At 41.6% G+C, this 20927-nt stretch overlaps 1 protein-coding gene across 6 annotated transcripts in view; it reads left to right on the top strand.

Annotated features, from left to right (window-relative positions):
- PLCB4 (phospholipase C beta 4) overlaps window positions 1–20056 on the top strand; it is a 176559-nt gene extending 156503 nt beyond the window's left edge. For 4 of the 6 annotated variants that reach the window (XM_058802870.1, XM_058802867.1, XM_058802868.1 and 1 more), the window contains 7 exons: window positions 1361–1436; window positions 6877–7052; window positions 11620–11721; window positions 12814–12871; window positions 13334–13420; window positions 15449–15485; window positions 18235–20056. In XM_058802870.1, the coding sequence (XP_058658853.1) occupies window positions 1361–1436; window positions 6877–7052; window positions 11620–11721; window positions 12814–12871; window positions 13334–13420; window positions 15449–15485; window positions 18235–18323 (625 nt within the window). In that variant the 3' untranslated portion in view covers window positions 18324–20056. The remainder of the gene's footprint in view (window positions 1–1360; window positions 1437–6876; window positions 7053–11619; window positions 11722–12813; window positions 12872–13333; window positions 13421–15448; window positions 15486–18234) is intronic. The other 2 variants (XM_058802872.1, XM_058802871.1) reach the window with 1 other exon arrangement.
- The last annotated feature ends 871 nt before the right edge of the window (window positions 20057–20927 follow it).

Here is a 20927-nt window from a genome sequence, read left to right as displayed (position 1 = left end):
AGTGGGCTGGCCCTGGCTGTTTGTCCCCAGCTGTGACTCTGGTGCAGCCATGGGCTGTGCCACCCCAGCTGGGGACAATCCCATCAATCCCATTCCCATTATCCCAGGCCCCAAACGGGCTGGGAGCTGCCTTGGCACAGGATGAAAGCTGTTTCCAGAGGCAGGATCAGCTGGTGGCTTGGATGGCTCTGAAGAGTCCAGTGATGGAACTAAAGAGGCTGTTTTGGGATGGAGTATGTGTGATTCACACCTCAGAATCAGTGTCTTCATACTGATCACCAAACCAAATATTCCATGGCAGCCACACCTGATCCCAGTGTTATCAGAGACACTTCCCTTTCAGCTGCTGGGCTTTTCAGGCACAGGTAACAGTGGCCAGAACATCTCTCTATGACTTTAGATTGCTTCCAGAGTGTTGAATCAGTGTTAAATTTTGTAAATCTACAAAATTTCCCTTGCTCTGGGTAGAAAATAAATGACTGGTGGCCCTTGAGAAAACAAGACACACTATTTTCAGTCAGGGCTTTCCTGGTACTGTGTGATGATGAAATTTTCTGTTAACTTCCATAAGTTTAGCCATACTTTGATATGAAAATAGGATTTAAACTTGTTAAGAGTTTAATAAATCTCCTTTTCTGGAGCAAACATGGATTAATGTGGCTGCAGTCAGCAATGACCATCATTCCAGGGCCAGCTGCAGCTGATAAATGACCATGTCCCTGTCCAGACACAGAGCTGCATCACTTTGCAGCAGAGGGTGATCCAACTCAGAAATGTTGCAGTGGTGTCCAGACAGACTTCTCTCAAAATTCTGTTTTATTCCAGCAATAATTCAGGTCCCTCCTTTGCATTCACTTACTCTCACAGAGGGACATCCACACTTTCTGTAGGTGTCCAGATTTAGTGCACCCCATGACCCTGGGAGGTAATTATTGAGATTGCATGGTTTTATCTGCCTCAAACTAAAAACAAGTAACCAAATTACTTTTCAAACAGAGTCTAAAATCGTGGCAAGGATAGGCCTGTAAGTTTGCAGGCAGAAACTGGTTTCTCTTGGCAAGGCATTATAAGCCTGGACAAGGATCCAAGTGTCATAAATGGAGATGCCTGACACATCCTCAGCAACAGAATAATTGCTGGGCCAATCTAGAATTAATCATGTGGTGTTTGAATTGACTGATCATTAATCCAACAATATTTTGTAAGTTGTGAATGGATTGCCAGAAGAAATAATTTCATTCCAATACGGTGCAGCACTTCAACTTTGATTAACATTTTAATTAGTAAGTGCTGGCTGAATGGGGAGATGTTTAACTTGTGGCACACATTTGAAAATTTTTTTTTTTTTTTTTTTTTTTAGAGGAAGTAATTGCGTTGAATTGAAGAAAGAAACGGAAATTAAAATTCAGACATTAACATCAGATCACAAATCTAAGGTAAGCAAACAGCCAATTTTAACACATGCAACTTCTGGAAGAGAGATTTTGAGACCCAAGTGGTAGTTAATTTTCTTGGAAGCATATGAATAATTTTCAGCAATAATAACACGTTGAAAAGAATGGGAGTAATTGAGTGTCTAAAAGTGTTTCTTAAAAATTTTTTTAAAGCAACATCAATTTCCTGCTGTTTTGAAATTTTGAAGAAAGAACCATATTCATGCCTTGTGCAGTGAAACTGGTCATTTGTGTCAGCTCTAGTTAAGTAAAGAGAATATGTGTTATATGAAATTTGGATGCTAAACACATTCCCAAAATACATACATAAAGAAGTTTCATTTTCCATCATTGTTGCCTTGCCTTGGTAGTTGTTTCTTAGGGAATGAGGAGCCCAAGCTGCTCTTGTACCAAATGCCTTCCTGTTTCTAGTGTTGTTTTGTTTCTTTCCCGTGGCTTCGTTGCTTTGTTTTCCCCAAGGTCCTGGGCAGTAACAGTGCCCTGAGACTCGGCCTCAGCTGCTTTGGACAAGCTGTTCTCAGCTCCTGGCTCCCCTGGAGCTGCTCAGAGCTGTTTGCTCTGTCCTTCTGTCCCCTGCTGCGTGCACTGGCTGCCTGTCCCTCGGGCAGGCTTCTCCAGGACCTGCTGACAGCTTTGCAAGCTGGCCAGGCTGGAGGTGGGAGACACCAGGAGCTCACCCATGGACACATCAGCTGGAGGGAGGGCAGTACTGGAGACTGCCCCCAGTAAAGGCTGAAACCTGTGACAAGAACCAGACAAGAACAGAAAATACACACAAACACTGTCACATCTTTGGGGATAGAGCAAGTTAATTTTTATCTGGCCTTTTTTGAACTTTATTCTCTGGTTTTATTATTTCATGGAGAGAAGATCCTCATTTTCTAAACAAGGTTTGCTTTCCTGCTGCCCTCTCAGGTGTAGATGTGGCAAACCCCCCAGGAACAAAACCTAAAGTATTCTCTTATCTCTCTATCTTCTTCCTCTATGAAAAGTCCAGAAGCTTTCCTTAAATAAAAGCAAATTTTAAGTCGAAAAACAAAAAATTTAATTCCTCTCTTAGTGAAACAAACTCTGCTCTGAGGAGCACTGGCTCCCAATCATCCGGACATAAGTTCCAAAACTCATTTGAAAGTACATTACACAGAAATCTATTTGCTCTAATCTCTCTCTCACCTGAATCACTCATAGTCTGGAGTTAGGTGTCATTTGTACACAAGGAACATCCAAATGTTCATTAATCTTCCAAATCCAATAAATGTGACTCATGTTCTCCCTTTCCACGAATATATTCAGTTTCTGAGCCCTGTTCCTTTCAAAATGCTGCTTTCAAAATGGTTCCCTTTAATTTAATCCATACCTGGAAAAAAAAAGATTGATTTTTTTTGTCCACTCCCTTGTCAGGTTTTAGGATGACATTTTGAAAGGAGACTTAAATGTAAGATTTGAAATGTAAGACTTCAGTATAAGACTTGAAATTTCAAGCTTCTGATTATTGGATAATTCCCAAAGAACTCCTCTGCAAGTCATCCCCCTCTGAGGATTCCTCTAATGATTTTCAATGTCCTGCTCACTGTAGTTCCATCAAAATTCTCCAGATCATTCACCAACCTCTTTTGTTTCACCTGCTATATGTGGCCCCTTGAATTATTCCTGGAGATCATTCAAAGTTTGCAAGCAACAGGTTGGCAAACAGTGCTCAAGACCACAGGGAAATTAACTCTTATCTTAGATGAAGGTAGGTGCAATTAAATTAGATTAAATTCTGAGATGCTGAATGCATTACACTGATATACTGGGAGTTTGATTAATTAACAGTTGTTCAGCATTTCTCAGCATTTGGCCCACTAATTTTGATATATCAGATTCGAACATAATTCATCTTTAATTACAGCTCATGTCCTCCAGTACAGCTCTGTGCCTGCAGACACCTTGAGCACCAAAGAGACCTTTTCATCTCCAAAGCTCCTCCTGTCATGAGCAAACATCCAGCCCGAGTTTGACATAAAATATTGAAATGAAATCTGAATGTCCCAGTGTGTACTTCCCACACAATTAACCTAGCAAATGCAAATCACCCACCTGCGTTAGCAAAGTAGGTCCCGATATCAAGAGGGCAGAGGATGAAAAGGAAAAATGGAAAGATTACTTCAAGGATCATTCCTGCTTGAACTTGGTGACTAAACAAACTTCTTGCATATATGCTGTGCAGAGGAAGGTTCCTTATCAGGACTTTAATTAGTCTCTTAGGCCCGGTGTAGGAGCAGATGAAAGGACAGGCTCACAAACCCAGGCTGCAGAACAGGAAGGGGAGAAGGAAGCTAATGGTTGTTTTTCCTATCCTTTAGGACAAGCAACACTCCCTTAATAGCAGAAAGTAGGACAACAGCACAGCCCAGTAAAAATTAAATAGTCATTTCAGCTATGCTGCTAATAAATTGGAGAAAAGCAGGGATGCTCTCTGAATTTACCACAGCTGAACTTTGAAGTGTATCACAGATCTGCAGCAGAACTGGATTTCAGATGATTTAATGGCCATGAGTTTTAAGTTATTTGGAATCTGAGTCAAATTGGATGTTTAAAGTCTTATAACTGGTGTTTGGCACATCCCTTGCATCCTTCTCACAGGTTATATCTTGCTGTACCTGAAATGAGACTTCTGCCTTGGTGGAGATGGAATAAAAGAAAGTTTCACATTTCAAGCTTCACAGGAAAGTTTGTTTTACAAGGAGGTGTATCTGCTTCTTAGACTGCCTGCTGCTTCTGGAATTAGCAGCACATCATAACACATCTGTCCACAAACACAGGCAGAGTGTTCTTCTGATTATTTCCTCCTTCTTAGATTAAATACTTTATCTAAGTATTACCACACTGTCACTTTGCAGGGTTTGTCTTTGGGAGTTGGACTCAATAGTTTTATGAGATATTATGTGATCCTGTGGTATCAGTGTACCTGAGATTCAGAATTCCTGCCTTCAGGCTCCTCTGTGGTTTACAACATTCACCATTTAAAAGCAATTATCTCATTATTCATTTGCAATGAGCCCTTGAGTCTTTGTTCCTCTGTGTTTGTTCTGGCTTTGGAAACTCTCTACAATTAAGTCACTAAATACTCACTTCCACCATGCCTTTCACTATTTATTTCACAATTTATTTATTTTAGTTTATTGTCATGCTTCTCTTTTTGTGCAAAGTTCATTTTGCATTTTCTCTGCAGTGTAAGGAGGCCTTCATAAAAGCAAGCTCTTGTTTGTTTACTGAATGCGTGTGGTGGTGGTGAACACTCAGCCTCCTGCTGCCTGGGCCACATAGCAGCACTTTTCTTTTGGAAATACTGACAATTTCTGTGACTGTGGGAGTTTTCTGAGGGCACAGTCCCTTTGCTGCTGTGCTCCAAATTACACCCAGCATTTTGGACTGATCTACCTGCACCATTTTGAATTCAAATTGTGGATGGAGCTGATTCCATCTGGAAACTCTATATTGAAAATAAATCAGGAATGTGTTTTCCTGAACCCTTCAGCCATGACTTTTAGCCCTCCTGAGTCCATCCTAGTCGCCCTGGGGTTTGGTGAGCCAGATGAGGTCACTGTTGAGAGGAGATTCATACAGCCTAACTCGAGTGTCTTGGTGCTCGAGGCCCTGGGGATGTGAGAGGGGCATTTCCAGAGAGTGTGAGAGTGATAAATCCTGCTTTATACCTGCCCACATTTTCCCATCAGCAGTACCAGGAGCGTGGGCTGAGCTTGGCCCAAACTGAAGTGCCTTAGGTGGTGCTGTGGGTGGGCTGGGGTGTCTGCCCCTCAACCTCTGAAAAACCCCTCTGAAAAGTTCATTTTTCTTCCTGCGCAACATCCAAGCATTTATTTGTACTCATTTAAAAACTGAATCCTCATGTTTTTCAGGCTCTGAAGGCAGTGCTGATGAGCACCTTATTAAAAACACTACTCCCTCAAACTGCACCACATCCTTCCTATCATTTCAAGGCTGACAGGCTCTGGGCTTAGTTGTGCACTTCCCCACAGGCACAAAAAGAAGCATGGCTCATTTTGCTGGAGGCACACTGACTCTTAAGCACCCTGATCAATTGGGCTTGTGTTAGTCATACCAACTTCTGCCTCTAAAGGTTTTATTGTTTTCTGCAGAAAACTCCAGGTTGCTCTCCATCAGCTGCTTGTACCTGTTTTGGTATGAGACCACCATTTAGCTTTAATAGTTAAGTGTAAATCTGGCTTTCAGGTATTAGTAGTCATCCTGCTCTTTCCAGAATTACTCACTTCTTTATTTCATTAGATCCCTTCTTTACTGGGCAACACGAGCTTTAGGTGAGAGGCCCTTCAGAGGAGCCTCTCCACGGCCGAATGGAGACTGGGGCTGATAAAATCTCCACTTTTTTCACCTTCACCACCGTGTGCAAGACAATCTGTTCTTCATTATGCAAACCTCAGCTAAGATATTTAGCTGGGGTTTGCATAATTCTCTCACTTTCATTTTCTCACCATTCTCTCACTTTCTAAGCAAAATAGTGGCAATTTTTATTAAAAGGGATCGAGTTTGCTTTCATGGAAGATGACCCAGATGTTATTGGTTGTAGTTGAAATGATTACCTGAAGGTGGATTTATTGGGAGGCACATTTTGTATACCATTTATGGAGAAGTAGGATAGCATGCCAAAATACCTAAAGATAATCATTAAAGGTGATTAAAACATGTCTTTCTATTAGCTTCTTTTTGAAATCAATAAGCGCGAGATGTTATAATAACAAGTCTGTTGATTTAGGCTTCTTAATACTGTCTCTTGGGAACATTCCAAAACTTTAATCTCATTATTCTTGTGAGGCTTGGGAGATAAGCAAGAGAAGAATACTTGTCAGATTCCCTGCTCACTTAATGACTGTAAAACAAAGATAGGTAGCCCATCTTCAGATTCAGGTTATACTAAATACAGGATTTTTCTGTAAATGCTCTGTTTGTGAAACTGTCTCCACAAAATCAAAGGCTATCTTTAGGCCCTCAGAGAAATCCTGCTCGCTACGTTTTTCCATTGTTAAGTTCAGTACTTTCAATACATATATTTTTCTTGGCAACAAAAGCGTGAAGCTGTTTTATTATTCGCTTGATGTTAGAGAAGGTATTAAAACAATGGTAATACAGTGAAGAGCCTATTTATTCAGCCACTTTATTCAGGGCATTTTAGGTAATAGTGTCTTAATAGCAGGGTTTGGTTTACATCGTTTTTATACCCACCCAGCAGTGCCCTCAGTGGCTTTGCTATCTGTGAAGCAGCTTCATTTGTGCAACTTCATTTTTCACAATAGCTGTGTTCTTTAGAACCCGTTTTATGCTTGCCTTTGCATCACCTTCAGCAGCAGGAGGAGTTGCTCTGCCTGGAGCCTCTAACAGGGCTGGTGTTACCTCCCTGCAGGTCAAAGAGATCGTGGCTCAGCACACCAAGGAGTGGTCCGAGATGATCAACACGCACAGCGCCGAGGAGCAGGAAATCCGCGACTTGCACTTGAACCAGCAGTGCGAACTGCTGAAGAAACTGCTCATTAATGCTCACGAACAGCAAACCCAGCAGCTGAAATTCTCCCATGACAGGTGAGCAGGGCAGCGCTGCCTGATAACGAGCGCTTGGTTCGGGTCTGCTCAGTGTAATGCTTTAGTTTTTGCATTGACAGCTCCAAAGGCACTGGTTGAACACAGGGTAGAAGTGGAAGAAGCAGCCATGCAAGGTTTAGGTAGTGTCCTGGTGAAAGACGTGTCTGCCAGGGAAGGCGGGAACCTCTCGGAATGGAAAATGTGACCCCCTTCCCTCAGAACTATTATAACTCTGAAATTACAGGGCTGTCAGGCAAAGGTGTGGGAGAAGGAGCAGCAGTTTTTTACTGTGTGTAATAGGGCAAACAGACAGACAGACAGACAGAGCAGCAGCCGCAGAGCAGAGCCCCGCTCCAGCCGCGGTCTCTTTCCCTGCGCTGCAGTTCCGGGCGCGGCCACCAGGGGCGCTGCTGGCTGCCGGCCGGGCGGGGGCGCTGACTCCGCTCCAGCAGGGGGCGCCGTGGCTCGGCCGCGTCTCCCTCACGCGGCGATGGCGGCCGGGCCGGGCAGCGACGGCGCCGAGGGGAACCTCGGAGCGGGGCTGGGAGGGCAGGGCCAGCAGGCCCAGAGGGACACGGGAGATGCAGCAGAAACTCTGCAGCTCCGGCAGGAGCCGGGGTGTGGGGTTACAGGGCAGAGAAAACCCCCGGAGCAGGGGCAGAGGAACGACGCGGCCTGGCTTCCAAACACGGCTCCCTCAGAGAGGCTCCCTCAGAGAGGCTCCCTCAGACAGGCAGGGGACGCGGGGCCCCGGGTGTTCCCCTGAGATGGTGAGGGTCCCTTCCAGTGAGGTTGGGCGTTAATAAGGTCCCAGTGCAAGAGCTGCTCTTAGGAGCAGAGCCTTGCTCATGGTAGGAGAATATCATAGCAGGCAGAACCCCACAGTGGTGGCAGATTTCTCCCCACAGCAACCGCAGCATCTCCCCTTCGATCCCACCAGCCAGAGGAGCTGAGCCCAGCCTCACCCCCAGCCAAAATTTCCCACTACCTCTGCCCTCCAGAAGAAAGCCCCTCAGCTAGGAGAGTACATCTGCATCCTTCCCCCACCTTGGCCATTTATTTTATTTCTCTGAGGTACCCGGTCATTATCGTCTCTTAGCAACAAATGGGACAAAATTCCCTGAGAGAAAGAAAACAAAAGGAAAATTCTAACCTCCAACAGGTAGATGTAGGAATGGGCTTCTTGGCTGATTTAGATCATCTGAACCTCCTTAAAGGCAGCAGGGATGATGAAGCATTTGTAGTTTGCATTGACTTTACTCAGGAACTTCAGTTTGGAGGCTGGAAACCGAGAAGTAGAAAATACAGAAATATCCTTTGGAGTTGCTGTCAGCTGGGGACTCGTTTGTAGCGCTGCTGGCTGTAAGAAAGATCCATGAGAAGTGAGGTAAAAAAGGGCTGCAGGATAAGCTACATTAGACTGATGTGTTATCTTCATACAATATCTTGCTATAATCACACAGAGGACACTACATGACGCTAATGCTTTTGTAATTAACCATCCTGCCTATTTGAAATCAAATAAATGCACATTATAGTCACAGTGGTAAAAATCATGGTAAGTAGAGGAATCATTTTTTATTCTGTGTTCTCTTATCCAAAGAAGCCTAAAAGTGTATGGACATGAAATATGTGTATACACAAAATATATATATTCATATGTAGATTTGTATGTAATTGTCTTCAGCACCTTTCACATAAAAATCATGGAGGGAAAAGAAATGAAACAAATCAGATTTGAAGAAGGAATTGGAATGATTCTTTAAATTCCTGAGCAAAAAGCAGCATGTCTCTGCATCAGAGAGAACACATGCTGGGAGCTGCAAGCTTCTCATCCAGCAGAGAATTGTCCCAGCAAAAGGCTTGTACTGAGCTCATCTTTATGTTAATCTCTGTGCTAACCCATCTTTTCAAGCTGTCCTGCAAAACATACCCAGTCAAATAGCAAGTCCACAAACTGTTAAATTATTATACAAATTCATCATTCAAAAACTATTAGCCAGAGGAAGGTGCAGCCCTTGGTTCTTGGTACCTCTAAGTCATGTTTGGTGGCATCAGCCCAGGAAATCACATCACTTTCTTTTTTTCTTGAGTCTTTTTTCCCATCCTGTTTGAAAGCCATCAGAATGCTTGGAAGATTATTGACTAATATATGGCCTGTAAAAGTAATTTTTTTGTTTTCTTTTCCATACATAATTCCATGTTCTCTTAACTTTGGTAGAAACTATTATTTCAGCCTACCAGTATATATACACTAAGGCAAAACTTAGATTTTTAAAAAAGCTTTTTTCTCATTGTTTAATCTTTGGGCTTAGAATTTCTGTATCTGTATGTTGTTTAAGCATCCCTCTATTATTTCTTGTATATGTTTCTTTTAGTCTTAGCCTGGATTTTGCTTTCTTATTAGAAATCATTTGTGTTCAGTCCTCGTATTAAAGGCACTAAGAACCAGATCTGATAATTTGCATCTATATAAATATCAAGAAGCCTCTTTGTTCAGCTGTCCCAGGAGCAACAACCTTCAATATTCTTTCTGCTTTATTCATTGCAATTTAGTGTGTTTCTGCTTATTTGGGAATTATGTGCAGACAGGGGACTTTCTGTTAAAAATAAATTTAAGACTGTGTCTGAAGCTATGAATATTTCAGAAGAATTTGGACTGTGAAATATTGAAATGTGAATAATAATGCCCCAAAGAGGCATCACACTTGACAATTTGTGAACTTTTTCATGTAATATATTGTGTGTGGGAGGACATGTCCTTATCTGTAGAGGCCAGGAGACAGTCCAGGTGTGTCCCCAGGAGCAGGGGGATCTGTGAGGGCAGTATGGGGGCAGAGCAGGCTCTCAGCAGGCTGTGCTCACCACTTCCCTCTCTCTGAGCTGCCTAATCAGCTGGAGAGCACAGCAGAGGCCACAGGGCTGTGGCAGAGATAATAATCTCAAATGATGCCTGCTGTAGGAAAGGTGCTTTCCCTCCATGGCAGCACAAAAAGCAATTTCTGTCTGTGCTTTGGGCTCATTTAAAAACAAAGCAGAAGGCAGCAGATACTGCTCAAAACCTGAAGCTCACTGAGCTGCAGGGGTGCTGAGCCCCTGCCTCCCCAGACTGAGCTCCTTTGGCTGATCTGGAGGTGGGGATCCTGCAGCAGGTCTGCAGCTGGGGACATGAGGCTGGTACTCACAAGCATTATGTACTCCAGATAAAATAACCTGAGAGAGAGAGAGAAATTGTGCGGTGGTTTTTTTATTAGAAGAAGAGATTTCTATTTATTCAAACAATACTGGTGTCAGAAAATGACATGTTAATGCACTTTGATGTCATCTAAATATATATATAAATTCCAAGGATAGACTGTCATGCTGAAAGTTAAGTATCCCTTCAAAAGACATGTTTGTATAAATTTCAGAGGTGCAGTCATTATGACTCAGTAGGGAATCAGCAGCTAAATCTTGCAGTGCCACATTTTTCAGAATCATTTTTTCTTTTTCTTTTCTTTACCATCCTGGCTTATCCACTTCTTCCAGTTGCAGGAATCACCACTGCCTGTGGGAGGAGAGTGTTTTTGCTGGAGACAGCGTGATGTGTTGGCCCTGTCAGCCACCTCCATGGCCAATGCCTCATTTCTAAATCATCAGTGATGCACAGTAGTCCTCTAATCCTCTTAACTTATTCCACTCTCAACTTGTATCTGATGCAAACAGGCTAAGTCACTTTGAACACCTACACTGACTTTTTCCATATCCTTCAGCACAGTAATCAAAATAAATTATTTCAGCACTCCTCTTAAGACAGTGTGTTTGAAAATCACTTCCATTTCAGTGAGGAAAGTAAAAGCTTTCATTTGAAGACAGGATTGTTGGAGTCAAATATGTTTTCAACACATCATTTTTTTAGAACCCAGACTAATTTTTTCTGTGATACCACTGCTTGTAATTCTGTATCCAGGAAATGTTCAACTTTATGAACTCTTGGAGGGAAAAGAAAAAAAAAGGCACCAGTTCTTTAATAAAAATTTTTAATTTTTTTTTTCATAGGAAAGGCTGAAAGGTTCACTGAGCCAGTAGGAGAAACCAAACACAAGCCTGCCCATGGCCTAAACGCCTCTTTTCAGGCCCACAGGCCCAAAGTAGAAGGTTTAAAAGGAAGAGTGTCAGCTCATACCACAACTAGCAAACATTATTACTGTTGATACTGCTGTTACCTTCTGAGTCCAGGATTAGTACATTTTTAGGCAGTTGTAAAAGACAAATTGCATTTTTTATAGTAGCTTGTACTAGGACAACTCATATAATAGGGAGAAAAGAGAGTATTTTGTACCCTTTTACAATATTCAAAGCGTGAAAATGCTTTGAACTCATCTTTCAAACTATATTCTCTGGAATAAATGGAGATTTCTGGTTTCCTGCTCAAACTGTGTAAGTTCTACCCAAAGGAAGGGAATTTTAGTCTTGTTTGTTCCTTCCTCTTCCTTAATACTTCAAGGGAAAAGTAACCCCAGTGTAGAGGAACCCAAGCTCACAAGATTGCGCCTCAGGCATTAATGAGTGTGTTTGCTTTGCCCAGGGAAAGCAAGGAGATGCGTGCCAACCAGGCTAAAATATCCATGGAGAACAGCAAAGCCATCAGCCAAGACAAATCCATCAAAAACAAAGCTGAGAGGGAGAGGTAAGTATTCCTTCCTGACAAGGGAAGAATGCTGCTAGAGGCTGACAGGGGAAGCCGTGGATTAATTCCATTAAAACCATGCTTTTATGGATGGAAATGAAGGTCAAAAGATTGTGCTAGATAAAGTTTTAGATGACCCTTTTAGGAAAAAATGGTGATTTTCTCATATTTATCCTTTTAATAATTCTAATACTCAATACTTCAAGAACATTGTATTTTTTTTGCTTTTTCAGTGAGATGAGGGCCTGACTGAGAAGGGAGTAAGAGCAGAACCTACACAATGATGTCTTACAAGCCTCTGGGGTTTCCCCTTCACTTTGGCCTTGCCATCTGGCTCGTTCTTTCCTTTTTTACATCCCTCCCTGGCACTGGGCTATTTTGGTCCCACAGCCTGAGCCAAGTCCCCCGAGTGCTGCACACCCCAGCTCATGAGCAGGAGGAGCTGTCAGAGCCCTTGGTAACTGTTTGCTTTGTTGTGTCAGACCTCACTAATGACTCCCAGGGAAATCTGCTCCCAGATCTGAAAGCAGTTCTGGTTTGTGGGCTGAATCAACTGTTTGAACTATTTCTGTTCTCTGTCGTGGCAGAAATCCTAGGCAGAGATGCTTGAGTTATTTTATGTAACTATTAATAACATATTTATATTTTTGCATAAATAGCAGCTTTAAGAAGCTTGCTGTATTGATAAGTGTAACTTCACTTATGATCACTGAATGATTTTTTCCATTTCCACTCTTAAGACACATAGCACTTTTTTTTTACCAAAACTGACAACAGACTGCAGCAAGGGATGCACTAATTAATTAATTAATTAAACAATTTTTTTTTTAAGTTTTGACTACCACTCTTGAGTAAGGAGGAAGCAAACTTCATTCACAGCAGTCAAGCCTTCAATCATACTGCCAATATACTTGGAAATCTCTTAAGTGTAAAGTTCTGAACCAGAGGAGTGTACAATTGGCCATTAGTCCCACCTGGTACAGATAATCAGAAAATAAAATACACCTGAAGAGTTTGTGATTCTCTCAGTTGCAGCTTTTGGGTTTATTTTTTTCCAATGTTCTTCATGGAGAACATTTTCATTTTTTTCAGGCGAGTCAGAGAACTGAACAGCAGCAACACAAAAAAGTTCCTGGAAGAGAGAAAAAGGGTAACTATAACCTTGAAAGTCACTGGGCACTGCTTCTGGATGTTCTTTTTCATTCCTCTGTTGAGAGAATGAAAAAGATTCTCATTCTGTGTTGAGAATCCAGCTCTGGTAGATTTTTGTCTTTGCTTTGTTGCACATACTAGTAGAATAAAAGATCTGACATCTATACAAGACAAAGCTATTTTGAATTAACAGAATTACTGGTCATTCCTGTGTGTTTGCCAAGTCTATGTATTATGTGCAATATGTATAATATGTATCTATTAATTCTATCTATTAATTAATAATATAATAATATTAAGCTTTTATTAAGTTTGGGTGATATAGTAGGCCTTCTGCGATGTTTTATGCCACCTAAATGGGACAAGACAGCATGCATGTGTGTATCTTTCAAGCAGGTTTTTATTTTACTTGTTAATAATGTGTTGTGTTCTCCCTCCCATTATTTTCTCTCAATCACAGCTGGCCATGAAGCAGTCAAAGGAAATGGATCAGCTGAAAAAAGTTCAACTTGAGCACTTAGAAATCTTGGAGAAGCAGAATGAGCAGGTACCTTGTTTTAAAGGCTTAGGAGAAAAGCAAGCTAGAGAAAACAGTAACCAGAGTCAGGCTGAGTAGAATCCCTCTGAATGCAAGTCCTTACTAAACTGGGCACTTTTTCCTGGTCACTGCCTACTTTGGGAGTCAGAATGAAGAGGTGACTTAAATGATGATGCAGCAGCGGGTTTGTTTCAGCTGAGCCTGTGGGAGCTAAGCTGCTCAGCCAGAGTGCCCTTTCAGCTGTTGAGCCACACTGATACTCCTTAGCCAGATATGACAGTCATTAAGGACCCAGCATATCCATTTTAATTACTCCCCAGAAGTAACTCAAGCAAGTCGGTTTACTTCATTTTGGAACTTACATTTCTAGTACTGATTGAAAAATCAGAGGAGGAACGTGCCCAGAGAGTCTCTGAACTGCGAGAGACAGTGAGTTTGGACTGAATTCTAGAGATGTACAGTAGCATGGGGAGTTTTATCTGTACTAGTACACCCTTTCCTAATTAAAATACCTTATTATTTTCTGCCAGTTTATAAGCTCCTTTTTTTTTTTAATTGAAAAACTACTTGGCAAGGAAAGGGAAATTCTAATCTTATTTCTAGTGGAAGCAATGCTACGTTCTGAGAAGTTCCCCTGCTGAAAGGTTGAGCCAGAGGAGCTGGAATAATTGCATGGACTTGCAGTACTGCACTTAAAAATGTAAACTTCAAGGGGAATATACCCAGCAGTTCAGTGAGGTGGGTGAGAAGGGAAGCATTTAATACTCACTACTGTTAAGGGTACTATGTACTTACTTCTTATTTGGTAAATGTTCAGAACTTGAACTCTCTGGAAGACACCATAGTACAAATTAAAGCCATCTTGCAGAGAGATAGGGAAGGGAATAGAACAGGCAAATCAGGTATTTCCAGTGTCAGGAGAGAGCCCCAGAGCTGCAGCCTGGGTAACTTGCAGGGGGGACAGCACTCTGAGATCTCAGGTGGCTGCCAGCACCGAGCCCCAGCCCGCAGGGCTCTGCTGGTCACCGCACCTCCTCCTGGGTGACAGCCACCATCCCACCCCGGTCCCTCACAGGGCTGCTGTAGGTGCCATCTCCAACATCCAGCACGAATGGATCTGGCTGTCAGTCTGCTCCTGAGCAGCATCTAAAGGCAGGGAGGCAGCACCTGGGGGAGGAGTTTGGGTCACGGCAGATCTGTAGTCACTGTGATAGCTGCCCAAAAAATGATGGGCTTGGTCCAGAGCTATGGTGTTATCAGTTCTTTTTTTCCATTGGCTTCAGAGAGCTTTGGATCAATTTTTAAAGATACCTAAGGAGAGGAGAGAATGATTCTGATTGTACTTTTGACCATAATGTGATAACCATGTTCTGTGTGAGGGAGCTAGGATCAGTGTGAGTCACTGAAGGGTCACCTCTTGGAGCAGTTAGAGACATCCTCACCTGGGCTTACAGCTCTGCAGCTGAGGGGTGGCAGCAGCCTTCGTGAGCTTGCTCATTTGCCATTTAAGTCAGATAAATCATCAGTTATTAAATGGAATAAGCTCCTCCATGTGCTGGTTATCATTCCTGTGTGGGCTTGTGGGGGCCTCCACCACAGGGGTTGTCCTTAACAGCTTTTTAACTCACTCTAATTTGATCCATCAGGGCATATCTTTCCATATGTGCTGTTTGGACCATTTCCTTGTAGCCCCAAAAGTGCACCAGTGCCCCCCCCAGCTGGCTCTGGTATCACTGTTATAGACACTGATGTATGGAAGTTAGTTGGATCCTGGGGGTGTTTGTTTAATGTGGATTTTGAAACACTTTTTTTTCTTGATCGAGCAAGGCAAGAAAATTTTCATACAAATATACAATGGAGAAAAGTGGAATTATGGGTGGAAACAGCCTTCAGTACAAAATGTTGTAAATTTAAATTTGTTTTGTTTTATGTATGTTTTTCTTGCATTAATTTTTCAATCTCACTTCAGTTTTCATTCATTTAATTTGCTTCTTGTTGTATTACTCGATTTTGACATTTTTATTTTTGTACAAACAGCTTTTGAAATCCTGTCATGCAGTGTCTCAAACACAAGGTAGGATGGACGTATAATAAGCAAACTATTATTTCAGTGTGCTTTCCTTCTAAATTAAATCATTATCATTGGAGCCCTCCTTGTAAATGCAACCGTTGGGAAGTGCCATTGACACAGTGAGCACAGTGCTAATCTTGTTTGCACACAGATATTTGAGCCTGACACAACATTAGCAGTATTTGTGCTTTAGCATCTGAAATGCAGATGAATATGAACAGTGATGCACAGAGGAAATATTTAGAGATTAACTTGTACATTAGCTGCTGTTACTGGAAGATCTGCTTAGAGTTCTAAATTGTGTCTGTGAGAGTGTCTGTTGATCTAAGGAAAGTATTTTAGTGTTAGCACACATATGATTAACTGCTAATGCTGATAGTCAGACAAAGGGTATCCACATATCTCAGTATGGTAATAAAATAAGTAATTCCACTCTAGGAATAGCCAAATATAGAATAGATGGCTGGAAATAGCTTCCTAGTGTCTGTGGAAGAGCACTTTAAAATTCACTTCAAATTCCAACATGTTGCAAGCTCTGGCAATTACACTTTACGATGTGGCTGTGCTGCTGTGGCTTCCTAAATAATCGTTACTCCAAGAAATCCCTGTTAACCCCTGTGTTTCCAAGGGAAGGAGCTGCACTGGGCTGGAACATCCCCTTGTGCAGCACTGTCTGATCTGAGTCACTCCCTTGAACTGATAACATCTTGCACTACTGACAGCACCCACTGTAACAACATTCATTTATGGACACATAATAATGAAAAAACTCTCATTAGGCTAGGGGGAAAAAAAAATTTTTTTTTTACTGTATGTGTTTCCTAGCTGATGTGAGATCTCAGTAGAGAGCACCCTGAAAGCAGAGTCCCTTGGCTGCCCCGACTTCATTGAGCTAGTGTAGGTTCTGGAGCCTTGTCCTGTTGGGCTGGGTTCCCACTGGAATGCACTCTCTGACCCAGCCTCTGAGCAGCACAAATGAGATCCTGCTCCTCTGCTAGATGCTAATGTGGTCTTTGAAGCCAGGTTCTCTAAAAGAATTCCATAGACAGTACACTGGGACACAGAATATTTATAGGACACTGTGTGCCTGTAGTCAGGTCACAAGCCTGAAACGTGAAATGTGTGAGTCACTGAGTAAAACCACTGGGTTTTGTTCTGTTTGGATGTTTCATCTCACACACAGGCAAAATCCAGCCAACATTTCAGAAGAGGTTGTCCATATTGATTTATTTGTTATGTTTCCATATTTTCATGTTAAAATTATTTCTTCATTACTTTCGAGCTTTTTAAGTCATTTAAATGGAGAATGTCAATTAATTTTTAATCATATTTATGATGGTTGCTTTGCTGTTATCATAATTACTTTTTTCCCCAAGAAGATGATTAAGCAAGTGCAGGGCTAGATTTTTCAAGAAGGCAGGTATGTCACATCTGCATAAATCCACATTTACCTTGGAAAGGAATAGAGGTGCACCCTCATTACTCTAGACCTACATCTGCCCATTTTCACCTATGCAAATGTGTGTTTGCACATCCAGAATAGGTGACTCCTTAAGTAGCAGCCTGTAGAGCAAAGTTCCCTGTCTAAGCAACTTTTACAACTTCTGGGGCAATATAGTTTAAATAAATCAAGTCCTCTAAGCATTTTTCCCTGTAGGATGGATAATACAGCAATTACACCAAAGAAAATAGTGCTTGGCTTGTCTCTTCCTAAAACTTGTCCTAATGCTCATGAGTTTAATTGTGTAGATGGGTTAGATTGCCCTCAGGGTCAGTTTATTCAGGGTCCTTGGGGTATGGATTTAAATAACTTCCCAGATTGAGAAGCCCCAGGGAAAATGGAGAAGCTGACTCTCAGTTCCTTGAAACTGCAGAGTTTCAAACCAAAACACGATAACAGGAGGAGAGAATGTGGCTCTGTGTGCATCTGAGAGAGAGAGGAAGGGAGTTTACAAAGTGCCCTCTGAGAGGGGATTCCCAGGCCAGTCACCATTTACACACAGAGCTTTAATGCTGCCTGCAGAGCCCGAGGCAGGCAGAGTTTATCCTGAGGTCTGGCATGTGTTCATTGCTGGATTTTGCATGATGCATTTGGATACAGTTTCAGGTGGATTCAGGGTGTGTAATCCCATGGAGCACATAGCAGTGCTCTAATCCTGAGGTGAAAAACATCCTCTCTAATCATAAGGATCTCCAGGTCAGAGAAAAAAATTATTTTTAAAAAATATACTATTTTTTTAAATACACTATTTAAAAAAAATACTACTTAAAAATCTTGCCTACAGCAAGAGAGATGTTACACTGATGGGTTTTTGTCTTTCCTTGTCTTTATGAAAGAAACAAGTCCAGATCATGGATGAATTTCAGGCGTTAACACATTGCAGTACTCTCACAACAGCAGTAAGAATGCATTCTTGGACATTTCTTATCTGGAGAAACAGTAAATTGTCATCTGCCTGACTTCTTTCCCAAAACTGGGGTTCTGCATTTTATCACACACTAATTTTGAAAGTCAACCCATAACTCCCAGAATAGAATAAAAAAATATTTCCTAAGAATTTGTAGATATAAGTATTACATCCAATTTTGAAAACAGTGACATGGGGTGGGGGGACGAGGGGTGTAAAAATAGTGTTGTTATATATCTCTTCAGTGTGCTTTGCCTGTGTTTCACTCAGACACTCATGTGAAACATGCTTCATTGGGAGCAAAAGGTCTAATGCAACACTTCATGGGTTATTTTGGATTGCAGGCAAAGGAGATGCAGCAGATGGTGAAGCTGGAAGCAGAGATGGATCGCAGGCCAGCAACAGTGGTTTAAAGCCTCAACAAGCAAATTGAAGTTGGAGAGCACAGCATCCTTAAAATGAGAGCAAAATTCAGAATAACATTGCTGAGGTTGAAGAGTGGGCTTTTGGTTTGTTATGGTTTTGGCAGGGGTTTGTTTTGGATTTTTGTTCTTAATATGTCAAGGGTAGCTACGGACCACCAAGTCTTAAGGTTTGCATTGTTTCTTTTTTAACACTGGGCACTGAATTTCCTTTGTTGGATTTCCATGAGAATTTCCTTTGTTCAGAAAAACCCCGACCTGAAGATGAAGAGAGCTTTTTAAACCCCATCCTGTTTTCCTTTCTGTATCTCACCAGGCACCTTGCCTGCATCAGAATCCCAGGATCAGAGCCTCAAAACACGGGAGATACCTTTAACATCATCTCAGATGGCAGCAAAGCTGTAGCTCGAGTGGTGTAATTTCCCATTTGTGTTCTCATGTGTGCTGTGCTGTGCAGAAGCCCCGCGCTGCCAGACCCCGCCAGGCCACACCTTGTCAGATGCTCCATACTGATGTTCCCTGAGCCCACTGAACGGGACCTTATGCCAAGTAATAATTAGGACAGTAAGGAGTTGAGTTTGATTTTAAATGATATTTAAATGGATTTTTTTCAGGCAGCAGGCAGTGGAAAGGTAACTGCGTATATTCAAAAGTACAGCATGCACAAAGTCATCAGCCAAATTCATGGGCTGCAGCAGTAACTTGACAGCGTATTTCTGCAGCCTAATGATGTCATTCACAAGTGCCATATCAACTCTAGCAATTCTGAGGGGAGCCAGTATCCTGTAGAAGTCACTGCAGTGGTTAACATGAGGGAAATACAGTGTATTTGTGCCAAAACTGATCAGTGCTCTAAGGAATTACGTATCAGGCACTTTAAGAAAAGTTTACATCCTACATTGCTTGTATAGAAATTGCATTTTGATCCTGTTGTTGCAGATCCCAGATACTACAGTTCATTGTAACTTAAGAGATTGTTTAAATGGCTTTTGGCAAAAAAGTTTGTAACTGTGAAAATGTAAAAAGTATTTATACACTTGGGAAACACAACATTGTAGAAAATCACATACATGTTGCTACGTGATAAAATTAGTCAACAGAAATGCTAAGAGTATGTTTGCATGTGATACAAATGCTACTAAGGCTGTCATGCCTACTATATGACCACAGTCATGCTACTAGCTGGTAAATACTGAGTAAATGTATGGCACAGAATATTGTTTGATTAATTACAAAGACTTTTAGCATTACAAGGTCTCTATATATATGTGTGTATATTAATTACGTGGGCATTCTTGATACTTGTAGTAAAAGAGAAGTACATAACTAATTTAATTTTACACAGAAGTATTTATGCAGATTTTCAGAATTTCATATCAGGAATAACCTTTTTACGTCCATTAGATATAAAAATGATTTGCTAATGTGTTAATTTGCATGTTTCCAGAGCTTGCTGTAGTTATATTGCAAAACAATGCATGTAAGCATTCTGCTTGGAAATTGTCCATGCTGCCAATTCAAAGATGACTGCATGGAAGACTGGTAGTTTAGAACAAATCAGATTTCTGATTTCAATGTACTAAGCACCAATTACTTTGTTGTATATGCTTGTACAAACAAATTCTACATATTCCTATAAACAAAATAAATGAAGAGAGATAATTATGTTATTGTCAGTCCTGAGATGAAACTTTCAACTTCTCTAATAAAAACCTTAAAAATGCAAATCCTTTAGCTTTGACTGCAGTGAATTGCAGGGTGGTGGTGTTATTAATTGCAGATTTTTAGCAAGTTGTATTTCCTGTAAAAATGTGCATAGTGTAAATATATTTCTATCACAGTTTATTTAGTCAAAGGAGTCTTTTTTTTTTTTAAATTTTATATAAGTGATAGAAGCATTGTGCAGCACTAGAGAACTGCCCCAGTGGAGTGCAGCAGCATAACCTGGAAATGCAGCAACCCAAGTGCAGTGTAGCAGCAACTGAGACAGAGGTCAGTGAATCTTTAGGTGTTTAAAGCAGGGTTTGAGCAGACTTGGGATGAGTATTCAGAATTCCCATTCTGGTGCCACAGCCTGGGAAGGTAGCTCCTGGTCCTTTATAATGTTTTAAAAGACAAGTTGAGTACTGAGAGCCCCTCTCTAAGCCTGGCTTAAGTGCTGGCTGGAGCTCGAAGCAGAAGTGTTTTCAGAGCGTGCTGGACAGGATTTTTATGATGATTTTCCTTTAATTAAAAATGTCCTCTAAAACACAGCTGGTGGAGACAGTGCCGTGAGCTGGAATTGTACACTGTTGCCTACTGCAGTGGTTTTAGCCTGTAAGGAGGAGCAAATGACAGACCGGGTATGGAGAGAACTGGATGGTGAAGCATCTTAAGCTCATGTAGAGCCTGGCTGGAAAGCCCTGCTAAAGAAACCACTGGGAATGAAGGGTATGTCCCTGAGAAGATCAAACCTGCCTATTTAATTCCTTGGTGAGCATCCCATTCCCTAAAGGGAAAACACAGGTTTTGGAAGGACAGAAAATACTGTCCAGAGCCCCTGTCTGAGCCTGTGCTCCCTGCTCAGCCAGCAGCGAGCCATCCATCAATTCAGACAGGAAAATGGGCTTCTGTGG

This window comes from Ammospiza caudacuta, chromosome 3 (genome assembly GCF_027887145.1).
Source record: "Ammospiza caudacuta isolate bAmmCau1 chromosome 3, bAmmCau1.pri, whole genome shotgun sequence".
Lineage (NCBI taxonomy): Eukaryota > Metazoa > Chordata > Aves > Passeriformes > Passerellidae > Ammospiza > Ammospiza caudacuta.
This window is presented reverse-complemented; position numbering and strand designations above follow the sequence as displayed.